This window comes from Chionomys nivalis, chromosome 5, assembly GCF_950005125.1.
Source record: "Chionomys nivalis chromosome 5, mChiNiv1.1, whole genome shotgun sequence".
In the NCBI taxonomy this organism is placed as follows: domain Eukaryota; kingdom Metazoa; phylum Chordata; class Mammalia; order Rodentia; family Cricetidae; genus Chionomys; species Chionomys nivalis.
The window spans coordinates 37703266-37717200 of NC_080090.1; the positions used below are offsets into that span (position 1 = coordinate 37703266).

At 39.4% G+C, this 13935-nt stretch overlaps 1 protein-coding gene across 10 annotated transcripts in view; it reads right to left on the reverse strand.

Annotated features, from left to right (window-relative positions):
* Positions 1-13935, reverse strand: part of Nrg3 (neuregulin 3) — a 979031-nt gene that overhangs the window by 216646 nt on the left and 748450 nt on the right. For all 10 annotated transcript variants that reach the window (XM_057769744.1, XM_057769743.1, XM_057769748.1 and 7 more), the window contains exon 3: positions 4875-4948. In XM_057769744.1, the coding sequence (XP_057625727.1) occupies positions 4875-4948 (74 nt within the window). The remainder of the gene's footprint in view (positions 1-4874; positions 4949-13935) is intronic.

The following is a 13935-nucleotide window of genomic DNA, read 5'->3' on the forward strand; positions in this document are numbered from 1 at the left end:
CACAGTCAGAAACTATCACAGACACCCACAACTGACCAATATACGAGGACAACTGGGTTGTACAGTCCTAATCACTACCTCTGCAATAGAGCTCCTGTGCCTAAGGCTTGGAGAACACTGAGGAAGAGGGGGTTGGAAGATTGTAGCTGACAGAGGCCCAAAATGTCTGCTCCTAGAATAATAGGGAAGTTTTACCCATGACACTTCAAGAGCAGGGTTGCCTAAGTGAGGAGTCAACAGTGGCAATGCTAGCACAGAAGGCAACATGGAAAGGGGACATCTCAAGAAGCCCATCCCCTAGGAAATGAACTACAGGAAACTAATAATTGCTCAGAAAGTCAGAATTAGTCTTCCCTAGGGATGAGCCCTCTAATTGCTTATCCAATATCAAGTAGTGATACCGAAAATCATGTATTTATAATTGTCATACTAAAGAAAACTTAGCCAGTGGAAGTTATGTGTTTGTAGACACACATACACACACTCTCTCCCCCCACCTCCCTCTTTTTTTCCCTCTTTCTCTTTTTTTCACTCATTCACACACACATACACACACACAAACACAGGGCAGGGGATAATGTAACAGCAATAATCAAAGCAAAAGAGGTCATGTATTTAAGAGGGAGGAAGGTGATAAGGGGAGGGGACATAGGGATTGGAGGGAGAATGGAAGGGGAATGTAGCACAGATTCTAATTGGTCTAATTTAGATATTAGGAGGTGAAAGATATTAGGGGTGAAAGCTAAGAGATTAGAGAAGCAGTGCAGCCAGGCTTTTACTTCTATCAATGCTCGGATCAAAGGGGCGATCCTGTCCTCAGACTGCCTCTTCAGACTGCTTCAGACTACAACTCAGAGGGTATCCTGGGACTATACTGAGCTCTTGTCTCCTCCTGCCCAGTGATGTGGTAGTAACCCACAATAAACTGAATCCTGAAGAAAGGCAGCTGCATGTATTAGGGTTTGTTTTGTTTTAAAACAGACTTACAAAAACTTTCTAAAGTTATTACGTACATGGGAGTTCGGTATGGATTTATCTTATAGGTTCTTTTTACCACATTCTAGAGCCCACAACCTCATCACAGCAACCTCTGAGGCTCTGCTCATGACATCTTTGCTTCATTTTCTCAAGTACATGCAAGGTAATGTGATTTTTTTCAAACTATACAGGCAAGGGTACCCATTTCTGACCAACTCTGCATTACCTATGGGAGAAAAAAGAACAGGTAATTAATATCTCATTGTGGGATTTTAATCAATAGATGAATGCAAGGATCAAGTTGAAAGAAAGGGGAAAAGGCAGACGAGATGGAGAGGAAGGATGGAGAAAGAAAACATGGGGAGTACTGGAAGAACACTTATTTCCTGAGCATGAAGCCACTCTGAAGAGATCATGAGCTGCAAATTAAACAATTCTTCAGCAAGAATTTTGACAAGGAAATTTCATTAGGGATTTAAATTTCGATGGAAGCTCAAGTTGCTGCATTAAGATATGAAAATTGTGCAAATATTGTTCCTGAGAATGATGTTTGCCGCAGGTCATTGAGTTTCAGTCAATGAAATTTAGAGTGATAAATGTCCTGTTGAAAATAGCTAGCAGAGGAAAGGTTCCAGGAGAGGGAGAAAAGAGCCCCTCAGTTGGAAGCTTAGGCCCTTAAGTCATTTGGAAAAGAAGTGACACTTGGGTGTTAACTGACTCTGTGACCTTGAGTTAGTGTATTTTGCATCTCTGCAGTCTAATTTTCACATCCATAAAATGTGAGCAATTTCCAATGCGCTCCCCACTAGTCTGTGATCGTGAAGATTTAATGAAATAATTCAGTCAAAGCCCTTTGGCACAGTTCCTAGCATGCAGAACATTGAACTGCAGACTCATAATGGTAACAATGAAGATAAGGGAGTGGGCTAGAAATCTACTCGACGCTAGTGTGTTCCATCTCTATGTTATACCAAAATCTCCCATGATGCCTTTACTGAGATGAAAATTATGCGGCTTAGAAACTGAATATATGTGCCATGGTTTATATGGGTAAGCAAAAGTTTTAGCCAATAAATCTCAATGTTTTTGTGCGACCATATTATTTTTCCTCATTGGTTGGAGGGTTCTCCAGTTAAAATCCCATTGTGTTGACATAATTTCCTGGATTAACAACTTTGTAGTTACCCAGAAAAGGCTGGTGGAATGAATTAATGATCTCAGAAATAAATGCATACATGGATGAATATATAAAATAATATATGACTCATGGTCTTATCTATAGATTCTTTTTTTTTTTTTTTTTTTTTTTTTTTTTTTTTTTTTAGTTTTTCAAGACAGGGTTTCACTGTGTAGCTTTAGAGCTTGTCCTGGAACTAGCTCTTGTAGACCAGACTGGTCTCCAACTCATAGAGACCCGTCTGCCTCTGCCTCCCAAGTGCTGGGATTAAAGGCATGTGCCCCCACCTCCTGGCACATCTATAGATTTTTAATGTGTGAAAATCCCTAATTTTGATTTCAAGAAATTCTAATATTTTGACTCTTATAGACATATTCATTTTTACAGACACATTGAATAACAGGAAAATGAGTTTATATAATTCCATAACCCAAAATCCCTTGAGCAGAGGACTGTATTTATTTTCTAACCATATATCTCAGAATGTTCATTTTTCCAGTCCTACGTAATTAAATTTCTGTTTCCTGGTGTCATATGATCGAAACATTTCAGGCATTTGCCATTCTGGAGGAAAACAAGGTATGAGATGTTTCAAAGTGAAGCCTGTTGTGAGTTATGCCTAGGATTTCCTCTCCCACTGCTGCTGCATGAAATAACGATGTGAACCTTAATCTTAGCCATGAAGGCTCCTAGGGAATTTTTTTTTCTCTGAGAAACACATAGTCACTAATGTGGGTCACATACTTTCAACATCTGCACTGAACTAAAATTTGCCTCTACAATTTGAAAGTGTCTGTCATTATCCTCATTGAATTAAATTTCTGAGTCTAATTGGATCACAAAATTTGCGTGGGTGCTTTAAAGAGCAATTATTTTCCCTACTTTGTATCATATACAAGGCCTTGTCTAGAATTCTGTACTTGATAAATATTTTAAAGCTACATATAAAGTTCTGCATTTTTGGAAGAGAAGCTGGTGAGACAGTGGTGGCTATCACTATCTGAGATAGCCATCAATGAGGTAACTCAGTGAGGAAAGGCACCTGCCACAATGCCTGACCACCCAATTTCACTCAGCAGGGCTGACATGGTCTAACTGACTTCCTTAGGTTTTCTTATGTTCTCGAGAGGTGCACCATGGTATAGCATGCATGTGTGTACAGGAATACATTCATGTGCATGTATGTAAACACACACACATACACAGAAGAAAACATATAAACTTAATTTGGAAAAAATGTATTAAAAAGAAGGAAAGGAGAAAAGAAGGTGAGAAAATGCGAATACAGAAAGAGAGAAAGAATGAAGAATGAAATACAAGCTAGACACTTAGGAAAACAGCTTTGTGTGGGGCAGAGAAAACAAATTGTCAAGCTCATCTTTTATGTAAGCTTCCCAATGCTCCAAATGTATGTATGTATCCAAGACCAACAAAAGAGCTTTAGACACCAAGAAGCTTCAGCTCAACAAGTTGCCACAACTGCAAAATGAAGGAAATACAGACAGACCCCCTAACACCATGATCTTTTGATTAGTTCTAGAGAATAGCACTTCACATTTCACAGAACAGAGATCTGGACTGCTCTCTAGCCTCCTAGCAACCTTCACACTCCTCAAGGGGAGGTAAGTTTACAAAGAATGACAAGGTGAATTCCTTCCCGAGATAAAACACCTTTAAGTGAAATTAAAGAAAAAACTTCCTTTCTTTAAATAAGTTTTCATTTAGCCAGACAATTTGGTTATAAATTTATGGGACAAGTTGATACACACAATACAAAAAGATATTGAAGACAGCCAGACATGTTCTTTGTGTTCTAAAACACAGGTAGACTGAGAAGCTAGCTATAGTCAATACAGAATTCTTTCTAAAATCCCCATGATTCGTGTTAGATATATAAAACCATAATATTGCTATTACAGTTTAGAAAGGCATGCCATTATCCTCATTGAACTAAATTTTTGAGTCCATCAAAATCTTTCTTTAGTGATGATTCAATTGTAACAGCCGTGGAAAGAGCAAAATAATTACCACAGCCAAAGTAAAATCTTTACTTTTAGCCAAAACTGGTCATTTTCACGAAGAAAGTTACCTTTAAATCCATATACCAACTGAAACTAATAACCAACAGTACTGGAGGTTATAAAAAATTGGCCTTCTTTCATGGATTCAAAATAATAATTTTGCTAGTATTATAATCCCTGATATGAAAATAGTGTGGTCAGACAGGAGCTGAGTTTTTACAGTTTGTTTCAAAACATCTTAAAAGTAATTTCATTAGGCATATTTTCTTCTTTCAGTAAGGTAAATGTTAATAAGTTCACCATTATCACAAATTACCAGACAAAGTCTCAGATGCAATATGAAAATGCAGTTTCATAACATTCTTTAGAGAAATGATGAGCTTTTTTCTCTATAGCCTTCTTTGTGCAACAGAGTGATATTAGGAGCCAGCCTGGGTCCTACGGCAGGCGGTTGCCTGCAGTTGGTTTCGAGCAGAGCTGTAGGCTGACTTTAAGCTGAAGGCTAAGTCTCACATGGGAGAAGAACTAGATTGAGTTAATCTTGGTTGTGCTTTTAGCATGGACACCTCCCCACTTTCTAACAGCAGGGTTTAGAGACACAGAAGTGAAACATAACCTTCAGCGGGGTTGAGACCTTCACTCAGGCAAGAAGACCACCTACAACATCCCATTACAGAGAAGAAAAAGGTTTGACCTACTTGGATCCGACAAGATGGAGTCTGTTTTCGGCAGAAATTGATCACAACGGACTCCTTGGTAGCCTTCCTTGCACCTGAGAAAAGGGGATAAATGACAAATGTATGCATGTGGTTGAGAAAGACTTGAGACGTCATCAAGCAGACTTAACACTGACAGTGAGGGGAGAACAGTCTACTTAGCCTTCCGAATTTGACTCAGCCAGTTCCCAACATCCGTGGGCAGATTCTAGATTCCAATTTTGCTCAATACAAACAAATACACAAAAACACCCAGAGAAACACAGATCTACAATTATAGCTGTAAATGCAACACTCAAGGAACAAATGTACCAACATCTCAGATGCCTCTCTCAGCAGTGTGGATGGTGGTTATCCTATACGGCTGGCACCAGGTGCACTCTGTGTTATCCAGTACCCTGGGATCTAAATGCATTCAGACACATTTTGCAAGCCTCGTGTTTCTTACAGCACACATTTTATAGCATTATACATCAGTTACAGATTTAGGTTTTCTGTATTGTTTCCTTGTACTTTCTTGGTGTTCTTCTTTGCTGATTTCACTTTTTTGAATCTGGTCCCCTTTCTATCAGTCACCTCCTTGTCAGAAATATCAACATAGCACCTGGCAGGGTCTGAGGGGTACCTAAGTCTTCCTGTTTGCTCTTTATATTTAGAAAACATATACAAAGGCAACTGTCTTTAGTGAGTACATTGCTGAACTAGGCACACTCTGGAAGCTTTAGTGACGAAGCACACCCAATCCCTGAGTCCTACTTGCATGCTTGGCTCAGTCAATTATGGCTGCTTGACCAGCTCGGACAACTGCAACACATCTACAGCCGGTTCAAACTACAAATGTAACTAAGGCCCCACAAACGGTCTGGGTAGAGTCTCTTTAAGTGGGAAGGTAGCATTTGCTGGTCTTGGTGAGGCTTAATCCGTCATGCTTGAACAAAGCAGAGAAGTCACCATTGTCCCCTGGGGTCCTACTTACAGAGGGAAAAAATCGGGCTGCTGACATGAAACTCAGGTTTGAAAAACAACCATCTGCTTGTTATAAATCTACAAAATTGACACATGTATTCAAAGAGACAGTCCCACAGGTCCTGGCAAGAAGGGCTGTGAATTCTTCACATGGAGTAGGCTTTGCTTCCTGAGTGTGAGGAAGACTTAGGTGAGGCTTACTGTAACAGGGGTCGCAACACTGAAGGCCCACAGGCCATTTTCTACCTTTCATTTGAGCTAAATTGGAATGCCAGGCTCTCTTCAACACCTTTTTAAAACACGGTACCTCCAGATATATTTGGAGATTGTCCCCTCATAGTCTAAAAACAAAGATTCCTACTATGTGTGTACAGATAGCCCAGAAATCGCAGAGGCATACGAATTTATTTGTGCAAATCCTTGTCTTCACCTCTTTAAAAACAAAATATCTATTGTGCTTGAAATAAAATAGGCGAAATAAATTTTCTAATGGTAAACATTCGGCCAAAGGATACTTAAGGCTGAAACATATTTGTTTCCTGAAAGCTGCCCTGATGCTGCTCTTCAACCTCATCTAGGACTCTCCATGCCACGGAGCGGAGCTTCGGTCCTCATTTCTCCGTGACTGTGAATCATGCCCTGCACGTGTGATCAGGCACATAGAGTTTGTAGAGGTGTCATTTCCAGTCCATGCAGGTCTTAAGTACTCTTTAACTGCTTGTATGTTTATTTCATGTGAAAATAGCATCCTGGGAGGAGGGGAGGCAGCTTTTAAACGGAAATACTGTTTATGTTTTGTTTGTTTGCTTGTTTGTTTGTGAGCTTTGCTTTTTACAGGTTCATTGTTACTTAAAACATATTATTCCATTTGTGTGTGGAAAACAAAATAAAGAGAGAAGTGTGAAATTTTTCCAACCGTATATGGATTGACCATCATTCCGAGCCCACCTTAGAGTGTTAGGCCTAGGGGTGGGCGGTTAGGAAAATTGTAAAGTCTTTTCCAGGTGCCTTCACACCTGTGGGCTGCGATAATAGAGCTAGGTGGTGGTGTAGCAGCCTTTCTCAGGGTAGGGAGCCCAGCACAGGCCTCAAAACAGCCACTTATGCAGCCACGCAGCAAGCGCTGCTCTGTTGGGAGAGATGAGCAAGCTACTGCTAATTGGTTCGAGGGTTTGAAAAACAACACTTAAGTTTCTCATTTAAAAATCACACATACTTTACCTTGCTAAGTTCAGACTCATCCAAACATGAAGATGGACTATTACCACAGACTGCTGATGAGTTGGTTCTGTGACCGTATTGAAGCGTGTGTGTGTGGGGGGGGAGCATGTCTTCAAATGCATTTCTATCACACGAGTGTGTCCAATGGACCTTCTCTTGAGGTGATAACTGACAATACTGTGTGGTTTGCTTCTGTTTCAGTTAGTTTGGAAGATGGCAAGAGTTACTGTTTCTTTTTTTTTTTTTTTTGGAAAACACAGTATAAAGTATAAGAGGGAGATTTATACCCAGAATATTGATTTCATCTTATGTGTGGTGTAATGAAGGGCATCGAAGAGGGCATGCATAATGTTTAATGGTAAATATGGCTTTCTTTAAAAAAAAAAAAGTACAAATCTTGTCTTAGCTGGCTTAGGAATCTCTTTACTTTGTTCTCTGCTTTTATCTGAAAGTCACTCTGTTCACCTATTCTCTGCATTTCTTTGTCTTTTAGAAACCTGCATCATAGCCACAATATTAAAAAAACACAATATTGTTCTGTCGTTTCACAAACAAGTTTTGATTCTGCAAACTCAGGCAGGAAACAACAAGGGTTGACGAAAGGTTTCATGAAGAAAATGAAAGAATTATTACCAACTATGAAATAACCACAAAACCAAGTTGGTTTGCAAGAGCTGAGACATTTTCCTGTAGGCAAAATTAGCCTCAAATTCCATGTTTACTTCGAGCCGAAGGGGTTGTGTCTTTAGAAAACTAACTTCTTAAGTCGCATTGTGCTTTATTTCCCAGTACAGAAAGTCAGAAGCAGGAGGAACACAGAGGTGACATTTGAAGCCAAGTAGGGCAGGAACTATGATTGTACCACTGACAATGGTGGACACGGAGTGAGGAGAGGGATGGGGAATACGCAGTCCTGGCTGCCAGGTCTAGCCGATAGTGAGCCTAGCTACCATGTTACACTCATGTTCCCAGAGGGCAAGACTGTTTAACTTCAAATGTACATGACTGTTCTTCCTCAGGTCTTCTCAGATTTGCCTTATTCTCCTTCGCACATGTCCATTTTATCTGAAATAACTGGCATCCTTATGGATCATTTTTCTCTCCTTTTCTTTACCCCTGAGGAAAAGCCCAGTGGCTGGTTCTAGGGGCGGGGGGAGATAATCAGTAGCCAAAGGAAGAGTCATGGATACCAGCCATTATCTTTGGCTAGAGTTCAGTACTTGCTTTGTGTGGCATAGTGAAACAGAAATGATCAGTATATCAAGACTGCATGTGGAAGGACCTGAAAAAAAAAGACTTTCAAATAGTCCAGTTGGCACTCTTTCACTGTCTCTTGACCATTTAGGCAGGACAGTGAATTGCAATGAGTGTAGAGATTCCTATTCATTGAAGGGGCCAAGGAATACATGATGGTACAGTGTTCAGTCCTAAATGGGATATGGATAACATGCCGTCTAAGTCTCGAGGAACAATTGAGAAACAGGAGCAGAAAGAATGAGAACACGAAGATAGGGAGAAGTGCAGTTGAGTATTGACATCAGAGCATGACACAGACAATTCAAAGTGATCTCAGAGCAGATGCTACTCCCTGCATTGGGCCAGAACAAGACTGGCTCTGGCAACAGCCAATAATGGATCAGGGAAGGAATCTCCAGGCCGCTCCCTCCCTGATGAACTATTGGCTATCAATACACTCATGAGGAGTAGCAGTAACCACCTTCAATTCTATAACCAAAGGTGAGCCCATTTGGCTCTAATGATTAGATTCAAATCCATGGTCACAGAACTGGTCCTGATAATAATCCACAGGTCATAAAGCAAAGAGACACATGAATGTTTTGGAGGTTGGAGGGTGGATAACAGGTGTGGGAGGGAGATAAAGAGTAGTGGGTAGAAATAACCAGAATGCAGTATATATATATACAAACTTATCATAGAACAAATTTATTTAATAGAAAAGCAGTTTGGCCATGCGTTTATGTTCATCAGGAGCTGTCATCTTTGATTGGCTTGCAGCCAACAGCCCAAGTACTAACATCATTTTACCTCTTTCTTATAGTTCTCGTGCAACAGTTTACTTGTTTGAGTCAATGATTTTTGTAAATTATTGTGGATAAAGCTGAAGAATCTACAGGTGTCATTAAAAGGTATCTAATGTTTCCAGATTTTTACTTTCAACATCTTGATAGAATAGTTTAATTTAACATAAAATAACAGGTGAAATAGATTTTGACTTTTTCTTCCTCCTTAATTTTCTCATTTCTTAGTGGAAGGTGTTACTGCTCACTTGACCTGCTCTCTCAATGTTCTCTGTCTTCTTGCTCAGATATGACTTGATTACATTCACAGATGATCACACATTCACAGCACATGGGCTTCACAACCCATCTTCCTCATTCACATCACAATTAGTAAAAACATCGGTTTCTATCCTGATGTTTAACTTAGTCTTCATGTATGTGTGTGTGTTTATTTCAAAACACATGGTTTCTCTGTGTAACATTCTTGGCTGTCCTGGAACTCGCTTTGTAGACCAGGTTAGCCTTGATCTCACAGAGGTCTGTCTGCCTCTGCCTCCTGCAGCAGTACTGGTGGGCAGAGAGAACAGGAAAGCCAGCTCTCCAGCTGGAAGCCAGCTAGCCAGACAAGGAGGAAGCAGGAAAGCAGGATGGCCGTCAATCTTAGATGAAATAGCAAGCCTCGGGGCAACACATAGATTAATAGAAATGGATTGGGAAAAAAAACTAATTAAAACAAGCCTAAGCTAAGTACAAGAATTGGTAACTAATAATAAATCTCTGTGTCACGATTTGGGGCTTGTGGTCCAAGAAAGCCTGCCATACCTTACAGATGAATCTTACGAACACATTTTCTCAAATGAGGCTTCTTCTGTTCTGATGATTCTGGCTTGTATCAAATTGATATAAAACCAGCTAGTACAAATATTTTAAACCATAGTGAAAGAATTTGCTTTATCCTTTGGGACATTACAGATAAATATTGTGTAACTGTGTACATCACTGAAGTACATTGTATTGGGTGGAATCAGCTAAGAGCAAACAGCTGAATCCTATACAAATGGCTCATTCATGGAACTTAAAAAGTTGAATTCAGAAACAAAGCAGAAAGGTGGTCTTCCAGGAACTTAGGACTGGGCATCCAATGTTGATGACACTTCTTAATGGCCGACTAACTGGATTAAAAACAAAATCTAAAGTTAAAACCAATTAACCTACCAAACACAAACAAAAGATTGATTCAAGTAATGTGAGGTGAATGGCCCAGCATAAATGAGGAAGATATGGAGAAGTCACAATTCCAAAAGCTGCTTGTTCTAAATGATAAATGGGATGGGTGGACCATAAATTTTTTTCCCTATGGATATCCAGCCTAGAGTCATTGACTAAAAATCATTAATGGATTTAGAACAAATTCATGTCCCCAGCCAGTCTTCAGCAGAAACTAGAATGTAGGTTTGACCATGGAGAGTATTGTGACATTGATTAAAGTGTAAGCTTTCTTTAGCTGAACTGAGAATTTAATTAAGTGGTCTTATTTTAAAATGAACACTAATTAAGACAGCATGATCTGTAAGTTAACTACTTGGCATTAATGTTATCTACTGATTAGCTATGGGTACAGACTTTCTACAACACTTTTGACTATAAAATGAAGAATTTAGGGCTGAATTTGTGTAAATTTCAGTATAGCAGCTACCTTCTATAATGTCGAGATTTACCACCAAGTTCCTGCAATACCTTATCAATTTACAGGCTTCCCAACATGTTATCAAGGCCATGGCTGATGAAAAAGTCTCTTCTAAGATCATTGATATTTCTAATAAAATTGTATCCAAAATCTAAAAAAAGCAACAATAACAATAACAAAAACCTAGGACTTGTTTTATAATTTATTCTTTTTTGCAAAATTAGGATATGAAAACTAATTCCTTAACATAACACAGCAAGGATTTCACGTGCAAGTTTTTGTCTTCTACTTGGATGCAGGAAATAGAATACATCCAGTCACCAAGAGACAAAGGAAATAGCGACATCAGAAAGGCAAACTGAAGAAACATGATAGAAGACGAGTGATTATGAAACCCTGAGATCTTCTCCACCAGACAGCGTGTATAGCAGCTACTGGGCCAGGTACAACATTTGCTGTCACTGCCAGCAACCTAGTGGTCACTTACCCAGATGCTGTCATTCTCCCTGTGAATATGGCAGTCTTTCTGAGAGAGTCATTGCTGAGGTATGGTCACATTAGTCTTGATGAACATTTAGACTTTTGTTGTTGTTGTTGTTTGTCGAGACAGTGTTTCTCTGTAGCTTTGGAGCCTGTCCTGGAACTAGCTCTTGTAGACCAGACTGGCCTCGAACTCACAGAGATGCACCTGCTCTGCCTCCTGAGTGCTGAGATTAAAGGCGTGCGCCACCACTGCCCAGCTACATTTAATCTTTGATATTGCTGTCTGACACTACTTGTTCTTTTTTTTTTTTTTTTTTTTTTTTTTTTTTTGGTTTTTCGAGACAGGGTTTCTCTGTGGTTTTGGAGCCTGTCCTGGAACTAGCTCTTGTAGACCAGGCTGGTCTCGAAGACACTACTTGTTCTTAACTTCCACTTTTCCCTTAATACCTCAGTCACAAAACTAAAACATGTAATGTAGAATGAGGGCATCAGACAATTTAGGATAATGTATGATTTAGTACAAAGATAGGCTAACCAACCCACCCTTTCCACTTTAGCTTTGATTTTTTTTTTTATCACATTTGAAATGATAACAAAAAAAAATGTACCTAAGATCAGCCTACCAGCCTGGTGGAATTTGGTGGGGTCTCTCTGTGAATTGTAGATACTCCCCCTTGTAATCTGGATCTTACTCCTAAAGCTATATTCCTACATGAATAAGATTACTCTTATGATGGTCTTTGACCTTGGTGGTCTCCTAATGGCTCTCTACTTTCAGGTTCTATTATTAGGAGCAAATGAGGTTTAGGGGAGAGGCGCAATTCTGACCAATATAGATAACAAGGTGCCGAACTGATATCCAGAGATCAGTCAAGGTCACAATTTGAATTCCCCTAGATACAGGGTATCCATTTAAAATAAAAAAATACTAGTTTAATTTTTATTTTAGATAAACAAGATTACTTTTGAGTGTATTACAATGCAATATGTGGGGTATAAAATAAAATTTTATTCATCGTTTCCATGAAGTCCCAGCCTAACTTTGCTTATTGAGGTTTATTTGCTTACTCAGGAAAACTTACACGGGAGAAAAATCACCCAGAGAAAATTAACAGAATCACCTAGATTTAAGCTAAGGTATATCATTGTTACCGTAACTATTATTTCAATTCTGATATGTTTTCACACATTTGCAATGTTGGCTTGTTATGCATCCTTTTATAAACTACTTAATGCATGCAATGAACTCACACAGTCCAGCTACAAATCCAGTGCTGCCTCTTCAACAGCCTGAGCACTGACAGGCTTCTTTATCAAGAGGTGATATTCAACTGAAGTAATGTTCTTTGTAATTGCTGGAGTGCAGGTGTCCATCTTGACTGGATCACCAACATACTTTGAATAGCATCAAAATAAACTGGAAGAGATCCCAGGCAGCAGTCGCCCTGGGATGGAAGGTTACAAGAATGGATGTCTTCCTGCTTCATTCTTCAGCTCACTTTACTTTGGCCATTTTTAATACCCATGTGCTCTTAAATTTGAAAAGCGGTGTGTACAAGCCTATCTCACAGGGCAATGATTGCCAACAATCAATGATCAGACAGAAGAAGAGACCCATATGAGGAGCTATGGTGTCCTTTCTGGAGTACAGTGTTGAGGCCTCAGATGGTGAGAGAGATCAAGGAAGTCATCTTGTTTTCTATCTGTGCTGCCTGGGTGATTCCCTGAAGCAAGACATTATAGAGCTTGATAAGGCAGAATCAGGAAAAAATAAATGAATAAATCTGAGAGATAATTCTTATTTTAAGGGTGTCCTTATGATTTGCATAAAAAAGGAGAAGGACAGTTCATTAACAAAGGAACTGATAAACCACCCAGAGCCTGTTTTAAAAGAAGTGATAATAATTAGTGTCTCCCAGAGAAAGGGGGCCAAGTAGCCACACAGTGTCAACAAATCCGTTTGAGAACATCACAGAGCATGCTGTGAAAAACCACAGAGCCTTCTGATTTAATTAAAGCAGGAAAAAAAAATAAAGACTTTTCCAGTTTACATGTCCAGATCATAGAAAGTTCTACAGGAAATATAAATTGTTTTCTAACACCATCTTAGGAGCCTCTACAGTTACAGAGCCCCAGTTCTACAGCACAATTTCCCATTTCTCCCAGGATATTGTCCAATGAGCTGGCAAGGACCAGCATATCTGAAGGCTAGAGGAAGTGGGCAGCTTTGATCAGAATCGACAGGACTAGATCTCCCTTGGGTGATAAATGATTCACTGCTGAGGAAAAAGGGATGCAATCTTTCATTACGTATGACATTCGTCAACAAGAAGGAAGCTTTGGCCTGAATGGAGAATGATTTCATATTAGAGCCCCTCATGTAGGCAAAATTAAACTGAGTTTAAAGCAAATCCTGGAATTTAAAAAAAAAAAGTATGGCACAGGCTCTTAAGTTTAAATGGATGCTCAATTAAACGTAATCATTAAGAGTTTGAAAACCTGTTAGGAAGAACCCAGATAGCTGTATGACTAGACCAATGTTGGTTTCGTATGAAGCTCCATTTCTTGTTCATGTTATTTTGCACACTGAAATGTTGTTAAGACAAACTCGGAAACTAAGAATAATTACCTAAGTAGAGAAAAGAGGGAACAGATAGGGGGTGGA